The sequence below is a fragment of the Octopus sinensis genome, linkage group LG23, assembly GCF_006345805.1.
Source record: "Octopus sinensis linkage group LG23, ASM634580v1, whole genome shotgun sequence".
Classification (NCBI taxonomy): Eukaryota; Metazoa; Mollusca; class Cephalopoda; order Octopoda; family Octopodidae; genus Octopus; species Octopus sinensis.
The window spans coordinates 19,502,600-19,528,014 of record NC_043019.1 but is presented as its reverse complement, the minus strand read 5'-3'; the positions used below and the strand labels follow the sequence as shown (position 1 = coordinate 19,528,014).

General features: G+C 37.4%; 1 protein-coding gene across 1 annotated transcript in view; it reads right to left on the bottom strand.

Annotated features, from left to right (window-relative positions):
• LOC115223721 (TPR and ankyrin repeat-containing protein 1) overlaps positions 1 to 25,415 on the bottom strand; it is a 75,505-nt gene that overhangs the window by 32,973 nt on the left and 17,117 nt on the right. Inside the window, exons 2-6 of the mRNA XM_029794402.2 lie at positions 13,461 to 14,360; positions 10,066 to 10,644; positions 6,927 to 7,552; positions 2,483 to 2,910; positions 1,814 to 1,970 (exon numbers count right to left, since the gene is read on the bottom strand). Of these exons, the coding sequence (XP_029650262.1) occupies positions 1,814 to 1,970; positions 2,483 to 2,910; positions 6,927 to 7,552; positions 10,066 to 10,644; positions 13,461 to 14,360 (2,690 nt within the window). The remainder of the gene's footprint in view (positions 1 to 1,813; positions 1,971 to 2,482; positions 2,911 to 6,926; positions 7,553 to 10,065; positions 10,645 to 13,460; positions 14,361 to 25,415) is intronic.

Here is a 25,415-nt window from a genome sequence, read left to right as displayed (position 1 = left end):
GTTTCTGTCAACCAAATCCACTCACAAGGCTTTTCTTGGCTTGAGGTTGTAGTAGAAGACACTTGCCCAAGGTACCACGCAGTGGGTCTGACCTCAAAACCATGTAGTTAGCAAGCAAACTTCTTAACCATACAACCACATCTGTGCCTATAGTTAAAGGTGTATATGTGTGTGTGTGTGTAACAGGTAAATTCCACATACACAACAGGTCAGCATCACAAGGATGAAGTGTCCCTGGTGAAATACTCAAAACTTACAAGTTTCCTTTTATATATGAAGGAAGAAGAAAGCCAGAAGTGAAGTTCTGGTGAAGTTGATGTGCTTCTGATGCTCAGCCTGAAAATCCGTAGGTAAAAACACAGGTGAGCCAAGAGTGGCAGATCTGTTTCAGCGAACAGAGTAAATTCTTGTGAAATTAAAATAGCAGCCAACTCTCCCACAAATCTTACCATCTTAAATAAAGGGTACACTGGACAACGTAGTCTCTGCTATACAAAATTATGGGATGGTCACAAGTGGAATGGCTTTGACCAACAGTGTGCTGAAACAGGGCTAGTTTGGGGCTCAACAACAACTCTGCTAAAACAAAGGCTGACCATGGACAAAGTGATGGCATTAAAACGGGTGCCATGTTATGTTTACCAATCAAGAAATAGAGGGAAAAAAATGGTCCATAATAACTAGGTTGTTTCATATGAAATGTTGCATTTTTAATTACTTGTTATTTCAATCATTTAAAAACTCAATTATTTACACCTTAATTATTTACACCTTGTATTTAATCTTGACTCTTTCTCCTTCCCAATAATATTAGTATACAAAATTCGTACCCACAGACCTTATGAAAATGATAACCAAACTATGTTGAGTGATTTTCTCATAGAGCACAAACTGGGTCACTCTACTGCAGAAGTTCTACGGAATATCAAGTGGGGCCATCAAAACTGTTCAGAGATGGTTCCAAAGCTCGCGTTCAGGAGATGATAGCCTTGAAAATAAACCAAGGGGTAGGCCAAAATCAGTTATTCGGCATGATGGTTTGTTCCACATGAACTGAATGAGATTCAAAAAAAAGACGCCTCGAAGAGTGCTCCTTATTGCTTTCTCAACTGGAATAAGACCATTTTAGCATTACTTGTGATGAGAAATGGATACTCTTTGACAACAGGAGAGTCACCTAAACATTACCCAAACCCACCACTGCACCCTAAAAAAGTTAGTGGTCACTGTATGGTGGTCTGCAAAGGGAGTTATTCATTATTCATTTTTGCAACAAGGAAAAACGGTAACAGCAACATCGTATTGCCAGGAAATTGATTGTATGCATGAGGATGTGAAAAAGAAGCAACCCAGACAAGTGAATTTGCTCCACGGCAATGTACATGCTGACACTCCTCAAGCTACGGTCCAAAAGTTGCAAAGCCTGGATTATGAGATTTTGCAACATCCTCCCTAATCCCCTGATATCTCTCCTACTGATCATCACTTATTTAAGCATTTTGAGCTTTTCATAAGTAATAAAACATTCTTAAACAGAGAAGAGGTAATTGAAGCATTCGGGCAGTTTATCACAGCAAAAAATGAATTTTTTTTTTAAAGATGAAATACATGACATAGAGAAACGTTGGGTAAGCATCACAAATGAACATGGATCGTACTTTGATTAAATAAATCAGTTCTCTAACACTTCTGAAACATTTTATTGTTACCTTTCAAATACAAAATTTCATGTGAAACAACCGAATGTTATTGTGGCACTGGTACTAAAGAGGTTCTCTTATGTTTTCGACAAACTCAAACATGTCATACATACCTGCTGGGCTCCAAATTCTATCTGATTTGATCTCTGTTTTTCTCCTCCCAATAACATGATCAAGTTCTCGTTGTTACAGAACTCAAAGATTTTTGGTTTTGGGCCCTCATATGACCCAAAATCTTTCTCGGTTTTATCAAAAGATTCCGGGAAATATCTATAAGAAGGATATCAAACATTGTGAGCGGTAAAAATAGTGTAAAAGGAAAGAGTGTTGTAAGGAGAACGCAAGAGGTTGTAACATGAGCAACAAGTATGTAACATAAGTGCTGTCACTGTGTGACATGAGTGTCATGGAAGGGATGCAGATATAGGATATGCATGTTTGTATGTGCAAGTGTCAATGTCGAATAAAAAATTAACAGTAATAACACTTGCAAGTCACTTAAGTTAGGCTGCGTGGCATGAGTGCAACTTCAATGTGACAGGAGGATTGTGAGAGTGTAACACGGATGATCTGAGGATGTAACATGACATGAAAACAACAGGAGCTTGCTATGAAAGCAACTGGAGTGTAACAGGAGTGCAAAGGAGTTTCAACACATCACGAGAACATCATCATCATCGTCATCATAGCTTTAACATATACTTTTCCATCCTTCCAAGGGGCAGACAGAATTTAAGGTAGCAACATTTAATATTAAACAAAGAAAACAAAAGGCCACATACCTGTTAAGTAAATCAAGAACACTAGAAGCCAATGAAACCACCCCACTGTGTGACCTGTAGTTGCAGGTCAAATAATGCATTGTCTGGGGTACGTTAATAGAGTGGAGTTGCTTTAAATTTGAACATATCCCTTTTAGGTAATAAAAGAGTGACTTGAGGTCACAGAATCGAAATGCAACACCTCTCATGATACTCTGGGCTGTGTCACCTGTGAGAAACATGTTGTTGGGATTTTCAACAAGTAATATCATCAGAAAGAGTTCAGCTTGGGTAAAATCCTGGACTTCATCGACATAAATCTCATGAATGGGGCAGAAGGTTGGTTGGGAATTACGAAGCCGAGAGAATAAATTAAAAACAACATCCATCTCATCAAACAGATGTCTTTCTCTTAAGAGTTTATTGTATTTCACAAATGCTTGGTATACCTGCAAATAAAAAAAAAACAACATAAAAACAATATATTTTATCACAAAATTAGACACAATTTTGCGATAAAAAAAAGAACAGACACATCAGCAGGACTTGAAACTAGTATTTGTTGTTTGTTGGGTGGTCCCAGGACTAGTTGCACCACAGACAGCTTGCCATTACCCATTCTTAAATAACATAAATACGTTTTTTTTCCTTTGCTAATTTTAATTGATTCTTTTATTTCCACACAATAATTTTCCTATCACTTTGTGTGAGCAGAATAGCTTATTTCTCCTAATGTCTAATGTAACAAAGTATTCTAGTTTGCTAACAAAATACATCAAGGAAAATTCTTAATATATATATATCCCTTGCTTAAATAAATTTCATCATCATTGTCGTTTTAATGTCCACTTTTTTCATGCATGCATTGGTCAGACAGAATCTTCTGAGACAGATTTTCTACAACAAAAGGCCCTCCCTGTTGCAAACCCTCACTTGTTCCAAGTAAGGTAATATCTTCCCATATATACACACATTTTTCATGGAAGATGAGAAATGAACAACTTCACTTTTATGACAACAATAAGGCTCATTTACAACCATTATGTGATGCCCCAACAAGGATGGATACACACACACACACACATACGCATGCTCACACGCACACACACGAGGCTTTTCCAGTTTCCAACTATCAAATCCAATCACAAGGTGCAGCAAAGTGGGACTGAACATAAGACTACAAGGTTGGGAAGCAAGCTTCTTAACCACACAGCTACACCAGCACCAGTGTGTGTGTGTGTGCGCACATGTGTGCCATGTAAAACCCACTCTGCGGGGTGGTTGGTGCTAGGAAGGGCACCCAGCCATAAAAACCCTGCCAAAACAGACACAGCAGCCTGAAGTAGTCTTCTACCTGGCCGACTCCTGTCAACCATCCTACCCATGCATGCGTGAAAGATGGACGTTAATCAGTGATGCTTGCTAGGTAGGTATCATCAATTAACACCCTTGTCCCATGCTGACATGGGTTGGATGGTTTGACAAAGGCAGATGGGTTGAAGGACTGCATTGAGCGTGAGTGTTTTGGCAACGGTTTCTATGGCTGGCTGCCCTTCCTAATACCAACCATTCTACAGTGTACTGGATGCTTTACTCGTGTCACCAGTACAAGTAAGATTATCGTGCAGTTTGCAAGATTACAAACCCCAAATGAGGGCACTTTATGCTACTGTGGCAAAATGGATTTGAAAATGAATGAATATATAGAGATAGCCAGTGGGATGTAAGCTCTGGTATGGCCTCCCAGCCTGGACAGGTTATAGGAGAGATGCCAAAGATGAACAACTTCTTTGCAGTTTAAAAAATGAGTTTATGTGGAGCCAACATATCTACCTAGAAGAAAGCAAAGTTAGAGAAAATTTGCCTGACCCATGCTTGCATAGAAAAGTGGACATTAAGACAATAATAATGATGATCACACACACATATATATGTACACACACATATATATGTACACACACACACACACATAATATTGAACAGTGAGAATGAGTGCTGAACACCACATTGGTGAATATTCTTTAGTTGTGGAATAAGAAGACTACTGTTGGTTTCCTGTGGAGAATTCTCAACAATTATAAAGCCTGCCACATTGGATGCATTTTATATATATACTAGCAGTATCGCCCGGCATTGCTCGGGTTTGTAAGGGAAATAACTATATAAGCATTTTTAGAGAGTTACTTCCCTTATAAATTCGGGCTTTCTTAGCCATTTTTGTTTTGGTGTCTTCAAGCCATGAAGTCGTTGTTCTAAAAGAACGCTGGTTTCCTTCACAACGCATTACGACGTTGATTTCTTTACACTCCCTTCCCCACAGCTTCACGAGGGAGGGAAGGGGGAGAAGCAAACAGGTGCAGCTGTGAGCGTGGACGCCAACTCCGCCGCCATCGACATACGATGCATTTTATGCATTAAAATGGAATAAAAAATGATGTTAAATTATTTTTAAAATCGTAGACTCATCGTTGACGCGCGCTAATAGTCAGACGGGCTCGATATGAATCACGACTATAAGATACCCGAATTTGGTTAAACTGCACCGCAAAATGTGGGAGGAGTTAGGAATCTAAATCGAAAGGGACAGACACTCACACAACTAGAGTTTTATATATATAGATATATATATATATATATATACGAGGGACGTTTGATAAGTAATGCCCCTGACCCACTTGCAGTTGCTTGATCTAGCTGAAATTTTGCAAGTGCAATCATTTATATCTCTATAGAGTAAGTGCCAAATTACAGCTCTGAACTAATTGTGGTTTCTGATTTACAGGTATTTGAACTGAGTCAAGTGTGAAATGGAGCCTGTTGAGTGTCGAGCAGTGATTCGGTTTTTGTATTTGAAAGGACGCACACCACGGGAGACTTTTGATGAAATGAAAGTAACTTATGGTGATGATGCCCCATCATATGACCTTGTAAAACGCTGGCATCGTGAATTCAAACATGGTCGGAACTCTGTGGAAACAGCTCCCAGATCTGGTCGCCCCCCTTCTGCCATTGATGAGGCATCTGTCCGTCAAGTTGAGGCTGCCATTTTGGAAGATCGACGCATAATTATTCGCCAAATAGCCCATGAGGTCAAGATTAGTACCGGGTCTGTGGAAACTAGCATTCATGACCATTTGCATATGTAAAAGGTGTCTGCCAGATGGATTCCCAGGTTGCTCATGCCTTTCCAGAAGCAAGAACGCGTCGAGTGCTTGAGGATGAATTTGGAGATGTGCCAAGAAGATGAGTCAAAATTTTTCAAAAGACTGATTACACAGGATGAAACCTGGGTCCATCACGATGATCCAGAGACCAAAGCCCAGTCAATGCAATGGAAGCACCATGACTCCAAAGAAGGCAAGGGTGCAGCCCTCCGCTGGCAAGGTCATGCTCACAGTCTTCTGGGACCAGGACGGAGTAGTGATGACAGATTTCCTGGCAAATGGTGCCACAATTACAGGAGCCTATTATACTTCACTTTTGAGGAAATTAAGAGAAGTTATCAAAATCAAGAGGCGGGGCAAGATCAGCAAAGGCATCCTCCTCCTGCAGGACAACGCTCCGGTCCACAACTCGCTTGTCGCCAGATCAGAAGCACAGGCATATGGCTATGAACTCCTCCCCCACTCCCCTACTTTCCTGACCTTGCACCCTCTGATTTTCCCCTCTTCCCAGTCATGAAGTTGTTTTTGAAAGGAAAGCGTTTCCCAAATGATGCAGCCTTGATTTCTGAAGTCACGTTCAGGTTGGAGGACCAAGCTGGGGTCTTCTACAAAAACGGTCTCCAGAGCTGCATCAAACGATGGGAGAAATGCGTAACTCTGGGTGATTCCTATGTAGAAAAAGACTAATAACTGTGCCAAGTTCCGTTGCTCTACTGCTATGGGAAGTGGGTCAGGGGCATTACTTATTGAACGCCCCTCGTATAAACAAAAGACGAAGACAGGTGTATGAACAACAAGTAAGTGTATTAGTTTGATGCTCAGGAAAAATGAAAAAGTCTTTTATATTTCGAGCCTATGCACTTCAGCAGAAAGGAATAAGACAAAATAAACAGAGAGAGAATGAGAAAAACTTGTAGATTTCAGCAAGCCAACAAAATTTTTCATTTTTCCCAAGCACCAAACTAATACACTTGCTTGTTATTCATACACCTGTCTTCACCTTTTGTTTTTCTATAAATTTCAACTATATACACCCACACATATATATATATATCAATGCTAAAAAATGTCTGCTTTAGAGAGGAAGTGAAGAATATCTTCAAAGTGTTGCAACGGAGAAATTTATGTTGGGATATTTAAGTAAACACCACAAACAATATTGGAGATCAACCCAAATAAACATAGACAATACACCCGTAATTCATCCAAGCAAAATATTTAATCACTGAGTGTGCAGCAACCAATAGGTAACTGTTGGTGTGAATATAGACATCAGAAGAAAAAAATTCCAATTTACAAACCTTTTCCCGGTCTGAGGTGAAATTTGGCGCCTGTTTCTTCCCAATCTCCAAGTATTCATTTTTTGATAGGAAACCTTTCTCTGAAAGCAGGGATTTATAAGAGCCTTTTATGATTGACATAATTTCAGTCCAAATAAGGGTTGGATGGCAGCCAGGGACTGGATATTTAATTCGATTCCAAAATTCCTTCTCAAATATGTCATAGGTTACTTCATAAAAATCTTGGAAATTCCCACCAACGTCGTTCTCTTTGATGTCCATGTCAAACAGATTGCTGGAATCTTCATCCAGCCAGTTTTTGAAGTCTGTTCTCAAAGTCATGTCTTCATTTCGAGGGAAAAAATACGGTGAACCAAGTGAGGCATCTAAAAGAACCCAAAATTTCTTGGATGTTAGAAATATTGGGAAATTGTTGTCCTGAAGATCCTGAAAACGTAACCCAGAAAATTCCATGTGGTTTTCACTCATATTCTCACCAGTACAGAGATTTTTGAAGTTCTTTTGCATTTCTGTACACAGACAATTGTTTCGTGAAATAAACAGTTGATGAAGATGGCAGTAGTTTTCGGAATCATCTTTGCTTTCATCGTCATCTGAATCATTCACATCGTCTTCATCTTGTTCTTCTGATAGAAGAGGAAATAAAAGCAGAATTGTTACAGTTCTTTTGCAAAAAGAAAAAAAAAATTTTTTAACAGATATGTTTGTGTGGTTAAGAAGCTCATTTTGTAACCGCTTGGTTCCAGGTTCAATCTAACTACACAGCACCTTGGGCAAGCGTCTTCTGCTTTGGCTCCGGGCCAACCACTGTTTTGTGAGTGAATTGAGTGACCTAGGTAGAGGGAACTGTATGTGTGTGTCTTCAACTGTCACTTGATAACCAGTGTTGGTTTGTTGACATCCTCATTACTTAGCAAGTTGGAAAAAGAGACCAATAGAATAAGTACCAGACAGAAAAAAAAAAAAGAATCACTGGGGTCAGTTTGTTCGATTAAGACCCTTGAAGGTGATGCCCCAGCATAACTGCAGTTTAATGATTAAAATATACTAAAAAGACCACAACCATCTTTTGGCCTCATATTCAACTCTGGCTGCCATAAAATAAAATGAGAGATAAGTCATTCAGTGGATCAGATGCCAGTTTATCACAAACTAGCTTTGCCTGAAAATTCTGTTGTACTCACTTCCTTACATAACTAGGCAATCCCATGAGCCAATGAGGGAGCTTCTACATGGGAAGTCAACCTATTAGAACTAGCAGCCAAAACTTCTCTAGAACCAAAATGTGCCATCTTAAAAAAAAATGGAATATTGGTTGGTTAATTTAGCCCAGGGTATACAATCTATGAAATCATATGGTGTGAAGGTCACAACTGGAATCATTTTTATCATAAGTATTGCTCAATCCAATCAGGCAACAACAAGTAGTCTCCATCAACATTGAAAAGACTTCAATATGCATGGTGCACACACATACAATATATATATATATATATATATATATATATATATATATAATTCATATAAAATACCATATACATTAAAACACATTAAGAGGCTTCCATCATAGGAATGCCTTGCGCTAGAAAGAACAGTTAAAGTCCAAGCCACAAATTAGGGATAAATTCTGGACTTTAACTGTTCTTTCTAGCGTAAGGCATTCCTATGTTGGAAGCCTCTTAATGTGTTTTAATGTACACAGTATTTTATATGAATAATATCTAGTCTATTATCTAAATTTTTTGCGCTAGACTACTGGTAGTAAAAATTTCTATAATTTTTATTACCCTGATATTATTTATTTATTATGTATATATATGTGTGTGTGTGTGCATAAACTCTTCTCTATAGCAGAAGACTGAGTTCAACTCACTGTCATGCTAATTATTAGACCATCTTGAAATCCTATCATTGATAGATTAGCATCATATCTAACAAATCAGTGAAAGAAATAGTATTCGTCTGATGTGTAGAAGCCAGAACCAAACACTGGATATTTCAGAGAGAAACTAAAGAAATTTGCATTTTTACAAAGATCCACAAAAGTTACAGACAAGAAAAGGCATATTTTTCCTTCTACGACTGGAAATTGGAATTATAAGTTGATAAAATGAAATGTTTTCTTAGAGTGAAACTGTGTGAATTTAGAGATAATGACACTGTGCATGTGCTGTGTGTGCACACATGAAAATTTATTTGGTGCAGCCTGTCTCTCCTCCAGAATATTCACTGCAGCAAAACTTCAAAGGAATCGAGCATCATCTCAGTTGCAGCAAGAGACTGGATTGGTTCTGCTGGCTGAGCTCAACAAGAACTTAACTTATCACCACTGTGCAGCACTAACAACTGCACACCAGGTAGAGATTGCTTAAATAAGAGAATGGACATGCAAGTAGACATAACTGTGGCTGAGAAGCTCATGGTTTCAGGTTCAGTCCCACTGTGTGGCACCTTCTACTATAGCCCTGGGCCAACCAATGCCTTGCAAGAAAATTTTGTAGACGGAAACCGTGTAGAAGCTCATCATATATAGGTATATGCATGTGTGTCTTTGTATTTGTGTTTAACCCCCACTACTGTTTGATAACCAGTGTTGGTTTAGTTAGTTAGTTAGTTAGCTAATTTGGCTCAAAAGCAAATAGCAAGGCCATGTAGGGGGAAATGGAGTTAAGTACAGGGTGGTGTTCATGTAAAGAGTTCAGGCCACTTGAGGTCCAGGGAGGCTTTGAACAAAGCGGTCGTCGGCATCTTTACCATCTCGTCTGGCAGCTTGTTCCACGGTTTGTTTACATTCCTTTAATCTATTGGCTCAGCAAAAGAGACCAACAGAATAAGTACTACCAGACTTAAAAATAAGCAGTGGGGATGATTTGTTTCATTAAGCCCTTCAATGTAGTGCTCCAGCATGGCCTCAGTAAGCAAAAAAGTAAAAGGTAATGCTCAATAAGAACTGATCAATTCTCACCAAGCTACAAGCACTGATGTCTACCACATGAGGCCCAGGGCTATAGTAGAAGACACTTACCCGAGGTGCCACACAGTGGGACTGAGCCTGAATCCATGAGCTTCTTTCTCAGCCACAAATGAATTCAAAACTGATTTTAATAAAATGAAGAATAACCAAATGAAAGAGTCTCACCATCTGATTGTTCTTGCAGGTGTCCTCCTAGCACTTTGTTATCTCTGATGTGATCCAATGAGTTAGTCACAAGTTTCTGAAACAATGGGCTCCCAGAGATGTTAGCCTGTTTCCAATAGGTGATATAATGGTCCCAGAGTCGGTAAAGACAGCAAGTGGTTTTGCCAGTACCACTTCGGCCCAACACAATGATGGCTTCTTTACTGTTGTCGACTATGATGTTAGATTCCGCTTCTTTTACTTCAAACGGGAAAGAAGCATTCAACGTACTCTCCTGAAATATATATCTTACCAATGAAGAGGTAAAACGGTAGAATTTCATAATATTCACTTCACTTTCACTGTTAATAGAAAGATATGAGTGACAGATGTCGTTGCCTTTATTGTCGTCACACTTGTCAAAGACACGTGGTGACAATACACCAGACAGACTCTGGGTAGAGAGTACAGGTTTTAAATACTGACAACAGGGTAAACTAGCCTTGTAACATCTCACAATATTGTCTATAATGGATCTGAACTTGTTTAAATTAAAAACCACTTTCCAGATACAAAGCACCTCTGAATATTGTTCCAGTTCTAAAAAAACAAAACAAAAAAAAAACAAGAGATAATATATAGATATAAATACATATATATACGTATAAATTCATAGAATCATGTGGCTAAGACATAAAGCTCTTCTAGCAGACTCAGCTAACTGACCACAAAGTAATCCAATACCAGAAGATTGCAAAACAACTGTAATTCACCTCACATACCTCTTGACATTTTATGGTTTACAGACACACGCATGCATACAAAAATATATAGACATACACACACACACACACACACACATGCATATACTCTAAGACTGATATATAAATAGATTGATATACAAATAGACAGACAAACTGATAGATGGATAAAACATGCCCCACTTCCTAGCACCACATTATGAGTAGCCTTAGCAGCATAACAGAGTAAGATGAGTGACAAAGAGCAGAGTCACTCTGAATTCCATTTTGCATGAAGGAAATACTGAACAGGAAAGTAGAAACTCTGAATGAAATTCTGGTGTTGATGTAGACTCCAGAAGCCACAGTGAAGGAATGGATGTGGGGATGTTATCATGTAGGAACTTGAAATGAAAAACACTAATTAGTGGTCATGTGACTTCTGAATAAGAGCTCTACAGACTCAGAAAGACAAAGATAGAAGGTATAGAAGTTGGAAGATCCCTTTACTGGAAACAGGTTTACAGAAATAGAAGGTGACGTGTATGGCAAGGAGGACACAGAGACATGTGGCATTGCAGGTAACTGAGAGTTGTTATGCAATAACCTGTTTGGAATTGTTGACCAAATCTGTGGATGGAGCAAGGTTCCAGCCAGATAGCAGATAACAGGATGGTAAAAAGCTCTAGAATACAGAGTGTTGTAATACCTAAGAGGAAGATTTGGGAAATAGGGATGAAAATGGAGAGAAAACAACAACATCATGAAGGTAAAAAACAAGCAAAGTGTCAGGTGTATATAGTAAAGAGAGGAGAGAAAAGTAAAGGGTTTGTTAATATTGTGCAATGAGAGAATTGAAAGTGTGAGGTGCTTTGGATTACAAAACAGTCAGGATGAGTCAGGATTATCATTGGTGAAAAATTTATACAGAAAGATACATTTGCAACCACTGATGCTGAGAAGAAAGATGCTTGGAGATGTATGTTAAGAGCTTTTGAGCAAGAAGAATGCATGGGAGAAAGAGAGAGACTTCTGAAAAGAGCTGAAAGAGACGACCATATGCTGGACGTTGATAGCTAAACAATCAAAGAATATCTGAGGATATGAAGCACAAGTGTAAATACAAGTGGCGAAAATGGGGATTCTTCTGAAGGATTATTGAAGGAACATTACTTGACAGGGTTTGCAGCTTGGAGATAAGTGAGTCTCTCCAGGTCAAGCAACTGTTTGTATACCCCAGGGATTAAAATGCTCCAGAAAAGAATTATAGGAGAGATTCTTTAAGCTGAGACAATGGTCAGAAGATGCAGGTGTAAAGGTAGACCAACAATGAGATAACTGTAATCCGTAGTCTCGGTTGGTTGTGCAAAGAATCCAGCCAGAAAGTGTAATGATGGTTGCTTCAAACAAAACCATATAGAGTAAGTGCCTGAGGAGTTTACCATTAGCAAGCTTCGGAGGGAGAAGGTGGATGAATAAAAGGGAAGTGGCTGGACCCTCATGGATAATGAATGAAATGCTGAAGTAGGTAATGACATTATTCACATAGTCAGACAGGATGTCCAAGGAACTGTCATAGCCAATGCCCGGCAGGAACATCAGTTGCCACAAAATAGAAGCAAATACTCTGAAAAGAAGCAACTGCAGAGATATATGAAGCTGATGGATAAAATTATGAAAGAAACTGCCAAGGTGATAGAAACATTCATTAAAAGAAGTACTAACTGAGATTAAGATGCAGTTTGTGTTTGTAGCAGATCAGACTCCAACCAATGCCTTCTTTCTAGTAGCAAAACAACTGCAGGAAAAAGTTCTGAACGAAAAATTATCCACAATAACTAACAATTGTTACCTGGAGAAGACCTGTGATAATAACAAAGTCTATTCTTTCAATTTCTCAGATGCTCCCTGAGAAGCAGTTGACAGATTCCATTCAGTAGAGGTGGCAAGATGGTAGAATTGTTAGCAGACAAAATGCTTAGTGGCATTTCCTGTGACTCTTTGCATTCTGAATTCAAATTCTACCAAGATCAACTTTCCAATATTCTGTGAAAACACACATCTGGCCATGGAGTAATATTACCCTGCATGGAAACAGGTTGCTAACAGGAAAGGCATCTGGTTGTTGTAAATCTGCTTCAATAAACCACATCTGACCCATGAAGGGATGGAAAACTGGACGTCAAATAAAGGTGATCTGAACCTCAACAACAACAACAACTACAATCAGGTTTTCAGAGAAATTTTTTGTTTTGCTTTCTTTTTTATTTTATTTTAAACCTTTCCAATGTTATTTGAATTAAATATTTCTATCATGGTGTTTTTGTGATTTTATTCTTCTTCTACAACCTTTGTTTATCATTTTCGAAATCTGAATAAATTCTAACTCTTTTCAGATGTATGAAAATGGCATGCCAAAAAACAAAAACAAAAATGAATTTATCTGCCAACCAAATATTTGACGGAGATGACCAGCCGACCACCTGCTATTTCATTTCCCATGTAGAATATTTTAAGTTAACTCCAAGTACTAACACTATGGTCAGAAAAGAATTTCAATTCAACTGATGGTCACTGGCTGAACATTTTGAAATTTCAGCCACTTTTATGAGTTAATAATTAAAAATAAATCAAAAAGAAATTTTAAAAAACATGCAAACAGGTAAATCTTCCTACCTGGCAGATAATTAATAGTCAATTGCCAAATGATGCGTGAATTATGTGACAGGTGAAATGTGTACAGTTTTAGACTGTTGGGAATATCTTTCAGTTTCCTCACACATCTACTCTTGTAGCCAGAAGCTAACTTTTTGATGGCTAAAACAGTTTGTCTGCGTGTTTTATCTGTTAAGTCTCTGCTCTTTAAAGTATTCCAAACATCTTGTGTACATATGACTTTCCAATTCAAATTTTCAAATAAATTTTCTTTGAACAAATCTTCATTTTTATTGTTGTCATCATCATCATCAGCATCATCTTCGTCATCATCATCATCCTTCTCAGAGTCTGTCTGTTCACAGTCTTTAATTACATCTGCATTGAAATCCATACATATGTCAACTTTTATATCTTGCTCTGTAATTCTTTCAGAAACAGTTTCTCTTCTCTCTTTGATTATCGTGTTAGATGAATTCATTTCTTCAAATTTATATTCAGTTAAAGATTCTATTTTAGCCTTCATTTCACTTTCCAAACTTTCTGGAACAGATTTCAAAGAATTGCTTTCCTGATTTTTTGCCTTCTTTGACTGTGTTTCAATCTCTGAAATTTCAGGCTGACAGTTAACTGAATGACTTTTCGTTATTTCTTCAAAAGCCTCTGGTTTAGAATTTGAAATTTTGGAATTTTTCTTTTGACACTTTTGCTTCTTGACTTTTTCTGTTGTTGGTAAAATATCTGGCAATAAATTCAGAGCTTTCAATTGTTCAATTAATGTTGATGTAACAGAATTGTTCAGAAACTCTTCACATGGTTGATATTTGCCATTTTTCTCAATGAAACATGAATCTAAACAACTGTACTTCTCTTTGTCAGACTCATAAAGTTTCAGAAGTGCATTAACAATATCAGAGTAACCTAAAATAAAACAAAGATATCATTAAATCAAAGACAAAAGTTTATTTTTTATGGTTTTTGGAATAATTAGTATTACAATTTAGTAATTCTACCTGTTGTTAACCATGTAACCCGATCAAATTTGAACTCATGATCAAGGTTTGAATTTATGACTATTTCATCAGTAATCTAGAAACTTATCTTCGTAAATATTGAATACCACATTCAAATAAACTAGGTTCAAAGACAAAGTTAAAAATTTAGTCCACAGTATTACCGGTATTCCATGGTGAAAATATTTACTAAATATAAACTATAAACAAAGACTTTCTTTCTAACCACTTCGAGAAAGACCAAATGGATGGACCCTGATGAAACTGCACTGACAATATTGCAAGGTCGCATTTGCAATAGTGAGGGAACTGCAGCAGCGGAAACACGTGTAGGTCATTGTAATATGTTGTATGTAACCATAAAATAAATTTCATGGATGTACAAGTCTCCATACTCTTCTTCTCATTATTAATATTAATGGATACACCAGACAATTTACCATCCAGTGAAGAGTACTTGGAATTACCACTGTATATACTTGAAAGTATAAGACACACTCGCAACTTAAACCATTGTTTATAATGTAAAAAGTTTATCCTTGATAACGCTGGTTGATTTGTTTACCGTATTCAGACTTAATTGCTTCGACACTTTCCCATTACTTTTTGATTTATGCTTCTCATTATTAGGACACTTTTGCAGCAATTGACACACAAAACCAAGCAGTCATTCATATGTGCTATGATTGGGAAAAAAATTCAATAAACTGTTTTAAATTGTAAGGAATTGTGTGAAAGATTGTGACAAAAATCAAAAGAAACGGAGAATCAAGTTATACTAATCATCACTTTCAGCAAATAACTGGTAAAACTCCTCAGTTGTGGTGGTCTCATCATATACAGCCTGATCCTCGTTTTCACTTGTCTGATCTTCATTAACTGATGAGGCACTGGGCCTAACATTTGCTGCACAGACAACTTCATTACATCGCTCATTGTCTTCCATACCATCCATGAAATTTGAGATCCTGCAGTTCAAAAATGGTTTCATCACAGGTTCACTTGGTGTTTCAGCCACTGACAAACAGTCTTAAGGTCAAGGTGTTAAAAATTCCCAGCCTTTAGGCATGCCTGTTCACCTTAAAAGGCTTGTTCACTGACACGTTGAGTGGCTGAAGCACAGAACTACATACGTACACCTGGAATCACAGCTTGGTAGCTATGACACCCCTTTAATCTATTTCTTATGCTGTTGATCAGTTGAGTCCTGAATATATCCCATACAAGAACAACTTGTACACACGGCATTTAACCAGTTCATCAATATGGTTTCATTCACTCACCCTTTCTCCTTTGCACTTTGGAAACTTCTCTTTCAGGAAAGTCTTTCTTTTGAAAACAACAACCAGAGTAAGTTTCGTACCGTCAGCCATACAAGCCAAAATTGCAGTGAAGTGGGCATTGTGTCACTCTCCGTAGTTTTTACCAAAATTATGTTTCTCCCTTTAACATTGACTGTCCGAGTTCCATATTGAAAAAAGAGGGATCTCATCCATATTATCAATTGCTTCCAAGGCTCCTTTGTAGGTCCATCACATATCAATGGAAGGAATCACCTTTGCTGTCTATGTAGGTGGTAATTTCTGTGCAATACGAGTCCTCTGACTCAGCGTAAGATTGTGGTGTTTCATAAACCTTGCACACCAGCCAGGAAATGCTTTACAGTCGGATATACCATGTTCTTTTGTCACTTGGAAAGTCCACAATCGAATGATGTTTCTTATGACAAGTCCAGTCACCCAGTCTCTCCAAATAGTTTCCATCTCCTCACTGGGACTCATTCTTATCCTAATTTTCTTCAATGATCTGATGTCAACGGATTTCATTTTCTCTTCTTTCAAACACCAATCCCTGACCATTTTTTGTGAGACCCCAAATTCTCTTTCTTGATTTCAATATGACTTTGTGTATTCAACAACTTTCAGCTTGAAGGTGATATCATATGAATTCTGCTTTCTCTTCATGTTAACAAATAACAGAGCATCAAATTAAAGGAAGACAGGTATGGAACAAAAACAAATTTCCTTTGGCATACACACACATCAAATCCAGGAATCTAATCTACTGTGCCCTATGCCCCAAATTCTACATTGTAGCAAACATTTTGAAAAATGTGGAAAAAGAGAATTCAAAATATTCCCCTTCTTCAAAGGGGAATATGAGAGGGTAGGTGTACACAAACAATAGATCTATGACCCTTCCATTAGAAACACAACCTGTAGCAAACATTTTGAAAAATGTGGAAAAAGAGAATTCAAAATATTCCCCTTCTTCAAACTGTGGACAGAAAATGAACATTTTTGTAAGGCCAAGGAAGAATGTTTCATTCCAAAATATCAGCCAAAACTGATCAACAAATAATACCACAACCACCAGAAATACCATCTCAACAATCCACAGAAAGACACCAACCTGGGCACCACCATTTGATTTTACGACACATTTTTTACTTCAATAACATTTTTTTACAACTTGACATTCGATGCTTGAGAGAATCTGACAATGCTGCCTTCTCTGGAAGCGATGAGAGTAAGAGATCTAATCCGGTTTTTATGTGATACTTACATCCACCTTTCTGTACAATCTTATGTTTGCATACGTGTGGAAATATCTATGTGTGTGCAGGTATGTATATTTACACAAAAATATACGGATATAAGTCTGTATGGATGTACACTCTCTTATGTGTGAACACATGTGTGTGTGTGTCTTTATGTGTGCATATGGATATTTATGCATATGTATACACATAGAAACATGTAGGTATATGTGTGTGGGTGTGGATGTATGTATACATGTGTGTGTAAATGTGGATGAGTGTGTGTGATTAAATAAAGTCACACCAACTGTGGAAAAGGAATAAAATGACCTCAAACCAAAATATTCACAAAGGTCATCTTTTAACTCAGTGTTTTTGACCACTCCTAAAACTGTTCCATTTCTTTATACCTGATTGACCTCTTCTCATCACCATTTTCAAAGACCTTTTGTCTTCTTATCTTTCATCGTTTTCCTTTTCATTTTTTCTTCTTTTTTCACACATGCCTTTGTATTTACTTTTTGTATTCTTTTATTATTTTTTTATATATTTTATTTTATTTTTTTCTATCTTTTATTTTCTATTTGTATACAGGTAAGAAGATATCTTTTGCTATATAAGCAACCTTCTAAACCACAGAATTTCAGTTTGAAAATGGCTACCTTCTGCTCTGACATGTTTTTTCTGCTGTTAAGTACAAGCACCGTTTTGTTACTCTGTTGTAGGCTTTGCCTTCTGGGACTGCCTGCTGTTTTGAACTGTCTCTGCATTAAATGATGCATTGCCAACTTTGGCAGAGTTGAACATTTTATTCCTCTTTTTAAGGGGTCAGTTGTTTTGAAGCATAAATTCCAAAGAAATGCCAATACAATTCTTCAGACCACTTTGTGGAGAGGTCGCCTGAATGGGTAGCATTGGAGAGTTACGATGAAGGTAGGCTGGCATGCTAAATGAAGGATCCAATCAGTAACAATATTGAGAACAATGTCATGGCCAAGGTCAGGCAGACCAGTGAAGCAATGCACTTCTTGCCAGAATTTAAGGAAATAGTGCTTAAAGCAGAACATAAGGAGACTTCAAAGAGGAGGTTGACTCTACCAGAAAGTAACATGGAAGACGCCTATAATTTATAGAACTTTGGCACTGGCATCAAGAAGGATGGAGATGGCATCCAGAGATGCCATCAAGAGGTGCTTGAAACCAAAATGGCAGGATATATCAACAAAGGAAAGTGTTTTGGTACTGTGGAGGTGAGGTTCGCTTCCAAAAAAAAAAGCAAAAGAATACTCAAAGAAAACCTAGTGTTGCTTCCAACTTAGCTTGGAAGAACTGCCACAATTAAAATAGGGGCCTGTCTCATTTCAAATTCCAGAATGAAACTGCAAAACTGGGAGGGTTGTGGCTTGGAATTGTCAATCCTGGCCACCCAAAGAGATCTGGAAGAAATTCCAGAATATATATTATATTGTCACATGAGACAAAAATAAGGGTTATCATAGAAGGAAGAAGCCCAAAGTGCTTCAGGTGTGGATAGAAGGGCCACATAAAAGCTAAGTACACACAGGGCATGTAACCAGAGGCACACCCTCCATCCAGCAAACCAGTACAAACGGAAGAACCAACTGGCATTGAAAAAGATAAACCTACCAACGTAGTACCACTGACCAACAAGCCGAACCCAGCAAAAGAGAAGTCATCTAAAACTAGAACAAAGAAGCCCAAAAGAGGGGGAAAGTCCTATAAGAGACACCTAAGTAGATTCAACACTGGCCGAAAGCAGCAACGAATGGACAGAAGTAAAGAGGAAAAAGAGAGAAAAGAAAGAAAAAAGACCCTTTCTCGCACTCCTATAAATGTTCAACCATCAGTAGACACAGATCAAAAACTCACACATTCCACTCACAATACACCAACAGTTTGTTTGCTAGATATAATCCATGTACACCTGAAAAAACCCAAAAAACCCAACCCAGATACACAAATGCATATATTAAACCTTCCATATCTGAACACAAGAATGAACTATAAAGATGAATTAAAAAGTAATTTGAAATAAGTGTTATAAACCCTTCAAAAGTAAGTATGAATGAGAATGGTATGTTTGAGGTGTTAAATGTAATGGACGGTAAATTTAGGAGTATTTCAAGGGGGAGAGTGAAAGATTTTTCTTATTTGAATACTTGCATGGGTTTGTTAGAATGTTGTTTCAAGCTTACCTTTTAAAGGTCTTAATTGTATTTTACCACAGAAAAAACTGCAATTTGGATACGGTTCAGAGAAGATGCATTTTTTGGAGTTTGTTCCCCTTGGATTAGTCTCTGGTGAATTTCTTTATTTTTTGCATTTATGGATGGTCTTGTTCTGGGTGTTTTGTAATTGGATGTTGGAGCTGGTTTCTTCTTTCTGTGGAGTTTGTAACATTTCTTTGTTGTGTGAAGTTTGTGTGCTATGTGTATTCATGTATATGGAGGGGTTGTCCTGGTAGGGTTGCCCTTGTTTGTAGTTACCCTCATTTATAGGGGGTCTTCTTTAAAGTATTTGAGTGTAAAATATTGCTTTTTTTTTGTTTTTGTTTGTGAATGTGGGTAAAGTAGAGTATCTAAATAGAATTAGAGTAATAAAAAATATATATATTTAGCTTTAATCATAACAAGGTTCTTAATAACAATTGTTAATTACAGGTATTCTTTTATTAGTTCTTGATTTAATAAGGATACTTTAGTATTATCTATTAAATTACTGGTATAAGTTTAACATTAAAGTATGTAAAGATAACGAATATTCAATATATGTGGAGTGTTTTAATTAATAACTTTTAGGTTATGAAATGGTGTAATTCACTCAAAATATTATTAGTTAGGTTCAATCACGTTTGTTTCGAAAGAATAGAATGTAAAAGCTTTCACTTTTATCTTAATAACTATGGAAGACTGGTGGGGATATTATCTGTATGGACTTCAAGGGCTAGGTTTACTTATAGAATTATTTTACCGATTCCGTTTTTGTACATAGGGTAAATGTGTTTCTTTGTTGAAGTTTAATTAATAATGTTAGTGTTTAATCCTTCCTAGAATTAAGAATGAATGTGGTGATATCTAAGGTATGTTTGTTCCCAAACAACACTTATTTTAGTGCTGCTCATACCACTGGATTGAATGGTACTGCCCAGGTGTGTTGGATTGTTGGTATGGCTGTAATTGTATGTGTGGAATAGTTTTATAAAACACCCATTTGAATATGAATATATATATATATGAATACATGTTTACGAATTTGTGTTGCAAGATTCCTGATGTGAAATGTGTGTTGAAACAGATGTTGTATTTCGGAATGGTCGGGGGTTTTTTTGCCAAATAAACACACACATATTCTTCACACGTTTATTACTGTTCTTATTCTATTTTATGTCCATTGTCTGGAAATCTTTCGTCACACACATGTGATCTCTTTAGCAACACTTTTCATTTTCATGTGGACTTTTGCTCCACTAACTCCATCCTGCTCCTCTATGTGTATCCTTATCTGTGCATGTGTGTGTGTGTGTGTCAGTGTTCTTAGCAGCAGCAGTATGGTCTCTCCTCATCCCCTTGTGCTGCTGCTGTCCCAAGACCCGAACATTTGGTACACTTCCTGTATCTCTCCGTGCTTGTGTGTTTGCCCACAATGTTGCCATCATGGTAGTTTGTCATTGTTAGTCATGTTGTTGATACTGTTGTGGCTGTCTCTGAAGTTATTGTGTTCACTTCTTATGTTGTTTGCATCCATGCCCTTTATATAGATTTTTTTTACTTTATTTTTTTATCTATTATATTTATCACAGGTTTGTGACGAATATATATTTTTTCTTTATTTATCTATCTCTATTCTTATATGCATCACAGGTATGTGCATATATGTCTATTGTGCATGTATTACCCTGTTTGTATCTGTGTTTTATTTATTAATTTTTTCCTCTCCCTTCTGTTTTTAGTGGTGTGGTGGTGGGGGATATTGTTCCATTCACGTTTTCTATTGAGGCTGTCTGTCTGTCTGTCTGTCTGTCTACTGCTATGTGATCTGTCATGTCAGTTCAATGTGTCGATAATGCTATTAATTAAGCCTCCATGTTCTGCCTGAGCACTGACGAGCCTTTCGCTTCTTTCAGCTCTCACCACTCTTCCCCTCTATGCTCTCCTATAGCTGTGTTCTTGTGAACAAGGTACTTAGAGGTCATGGGTTTAGCAGAATAAGACTGAAGGATGTTGACCTTACCATTCTTCCTTTCTGGCCAGTTTCGTGTCTAAAATGGATAATCTGTAGTTTGGGTGCTTACTAGGGTGGTCTATCATTAGTTCAATGCTCTGGTGAATGGACTTAGCTATTTGCTGGATGTTCTCCATAGTGTTAGCTTCTAGATCACCAACATTGTCTTGTAGGGGTGTTCTGGCTACTTCTAGATCATCAGCATTGTCTTTTAGGGGTGTTCTGGCTCCTATGTTGATATCATCAACATAGCAGGAATATAGAATTAGGTTTATGGAGTTCTCTGCTAATTCCTCTTTAAGTCTCCTATCCCACCATGCCATAAATAGGTTAGCCACATCGCCAGTGATACTGACACCGATGGCTGCACCTTCCCCTTGGGCATATATGGCCCTTGGGTGTGGTCTTGCTACTCGCACCTACTGAATGTGCGACCATCTTTTTAACCAGATCATTGTTTACAGGGGTCCAGGTCCACCTCTCTTTAGGAGTCTTCTTGGCCATAAAAGTTATGGTAGGGGCTCTACCTTTTATCTATCTAGTGGAGGAGAAACAACTAAGGTGATGTTTATCTAAGCAATCATTGTCGTATGTCAGTCCCAGGAAGGGACCTCGTTCTTTTGTGTCAACACCACGAAACTCCACATCACTCTCACTGATCACCTCCACAACAAAATCAACATCAAAGGATGGGTATAGGGGTTCTGCGTCATACTACCTATCATGCATCCCGTCAGGTCATAAGCATGGTTGCACTCATTGATGCTGCTGAGAAGGTCCTCCGTGATGACACACATCTGGGGACATTTTTATCAGAGGGCGTATGATCACAGAGAGGAAGGAGGAGTTGGAGTATTTGTTGGCAACATTGACCAGTGTCGTTGGTGTTCCTGTCACTGGGCCAGTGGTCATCTTATGGTCCTTGCATACTCCATAGTGGTCGGATGTATTATTAGTGGCTTGGAAGTTGTTGACAGTGCACCTTCTTGCCCCTAGGATGCTTAACCACATCAACATATGAGCAGTGAGACTCTTCTCTCCCTCTTCATACTCCTCTATCATGGTTTCCCTCATTTTGAGGATGTGGGGTTGCATCACCTGGATGTAGTTTGACAGGTTGTCTATCCGCATTCTGCCAGACTTGTCCGTCGGAAGGCACACAACTTCCCCAATTTTCGTGTGCTGTATGAGCTTTTGCAGGCCTCCTGCAGGCTTCTTGCCGAGTTGCTGTGCTTCTCTACCACTCTGTCTACTAATCTATTGTTTTAAAATCTGTCTAAGTTTAGTACTGACCATGGAGGACTGTGCTCCTATTTCATTTGTCTGTTGAGGTACGCAAACGCTTTTGTGGAAGGGTAGGGCTGTCGGATAAATAAGCCTCATACTCAATGATTTGTCCCACAATATGAAGAATACGGTATGAAAAGGGTCGGTATCATTTATACCCATGGTACTACTGTCATTCCTATCATTTCTCTGGTTACCATCTCTTTGGCTGTGTGTGTGTGTGTGTGTGTATTGTTGTTGTCAGTGATGTTTGTATTGGTTTGCATGTTTATTGTTGCTGTTGTAGTTGTTGGCAGTCTCGTTATTGCCATGGTAACAATAACTATGACAATAAGAATAACAGCAACCGTTACATATACACAACTTGAACAGGCACACACATCAGTACTTACATTTACATGTACATACACATACACACACACAAAGATACGTCTACACACTTAAATACAGAAATGCTCACATACACACATGCATGCGTACAAACATGCATATATGCATGCATACACACATATACATACATACATAAACACAAATATATCATGAACTAACTGTTACTTTCTCAGATGCAGCACAAAGTTTTCTCAGTGAACAGGTCGTGGTTTCAAAGTGACAAAAATATTTTGACACAATAGAAAATTAAATGTTGAAGTGAAACTAACGTTTTTTTTTATATTCTTCAATGGCTTACAAACATCTTCCATGCTGCAACTGTTTTTGTTTCAGCATACAATCTCAAGATCAAGTCACTTGCTATGCAAGTACATCTCCCTATATATATATATATATATCTATATATATATAAAACTCAACTTGTGTGTCTGTGTGTGTCATCTCCTCCTAGCCAACAAATTGTAGAACCACCAAAAATGTGTCACTTGAAGTTTCGGCGAATGAAAATTGAACTGCGCTATTTCTGTTCCGAAATTCATCTCGCAAGTGCAATAATCGATAATGTGTTTGTTTAGGCCTCATCCCATGCATTGAATAGTGAACTTTACTCAGTCAGCTGTTTGATGTGAACTGTGTTCACCATGCGTGCAAGCATGCGTAAATTGCATGAAAAATAAATTATCAAGATATAAAAACGAATCGCCGTAAACATTGTAGAAATTCGGCAAAGAAATGAATTTTTGGGATGTAGCCTGGAGGGTTTTTTGTATTAATATATATATATATATCATCATATATATATATGCATGTATATATATATGAATATATACATATATATATATATATGAGAGTATAATAGAAGAAGGCTAACTCTTCCTTCCACAGAAGAAAAAATTCAAATCTGACCATGTTAACACCAAAAATTATTTACATCAAAAAGGTGCCTTTTTTCTATGAAAATCCCTATTTTTTACGATGTTTTGACTGGTGTGTCGCCATTTTTCGGTATATTTCACTTAAAGAGAATAATAAGCTACATACTGCCAAATTTTTACTTTTCAAAAATTCTAATTCTAAAGGGTCTAAACAAACCGCAACACCGGGCGATACTGCTAGTATATATATGTATATATATATACATATACACACACATACACACACACAGGGTATTTTTAGTCATTATTTTATCTGACTAATTTTCATTAAATTTCTATTTCAGAAAAAAAAAAAAAAACGGGCCTAACACTTGCTAATGAACTGAAAAGCATGCTGTGATTGTGGCTTTGGAAGGTAAGCAAGGTGATTTAGAAATTTCTCGTTTTCTGAAAGTTGCAAGATCTTTTGTCCACATGATACACTGTGAGTTTGAGAAAGAAGATGGAAGCATATTAAATGTATCAAAATGTAAAAACATTCCAAACAATCTGATTCTATTGGGACACCTGAATTTATTCCGGAAGTTAAGCAAAACATTGAAGACAATCCAGGAAAATCAATGAAGTCAATTACCAAAAATTCTGTGTGTTGGAAAAACCAATCAGGACTGTTGTACCTGAAGACATCAGACACAAGTATTACGAGATGAGGAGAGGTCAATTCATGTCAGAAAAAACAAAAGAAAACCGTTTAATCAAGTCAAAAAGAATTTTGAACAAACTTCTAAATCCATTACAAGATGGTGTGAATTGGTTTTTCTCCAATGAGAAACTTTGATCAGGACCAGAAAACTAACAGAAGAAATGACAGATTGCTATGTGCAAACGCTTCTCAGGTTCCAAGAGTAATGCACACAAAATTTCCTGCAAGTGTCATGGTTTTGGGTGTTGTTAGTAATGAAGGACATGTGATGCCCTCACACTTTTATCCACAAGGCCTTAACCCTTTCGTTACCAAACTGCCCAAAGCCGCCCGAATTTACCTATTCATATTTAAATGAGAATATCAGAGCAAATCTCTTTAGTACATTCATGAAAACACGTATTATACTTCGTAAACAGTTCAACTACAGTTTTGTACAATAATCGAAGTGTAATTTTAATTCCGTAAATTTTGAGAGATTTTTTTCCGAAATTTGTTCCTATTGTGTTTTCAAAATTTGTAATTCTGACAAAAAATGGATACGAATTTCATTATATCAAGCAGCGAGTCAGAATTCGAAGGATTTTCTACTGAAGACCTTCATAAATCTAACTCTATGACTGAAAAAAAAAAGGACATGGTATTTGATAATGAATCTGATGTTTCATTTTCCAAAAGTGAAAACAGTGAATTCGAGAGCTCCGACAGCGATAAAGAAAACGAATTGGCACCTGAATGGAGTGAAAATTTAAAAACTGTTTCTTTCGGTGATTTTTCTGAAGAAACTGGACCAAGCCACAGACTTTCCCAGAGGAGTAAAGCCTTAGACTATTTCATTTTACTTTTTCGAATGAGCCTATTTGAAATCATTACGGAGAAAACGAACCGTTACGCTAAATGTAAACAAAGCGAGAGAAACGATAGTTT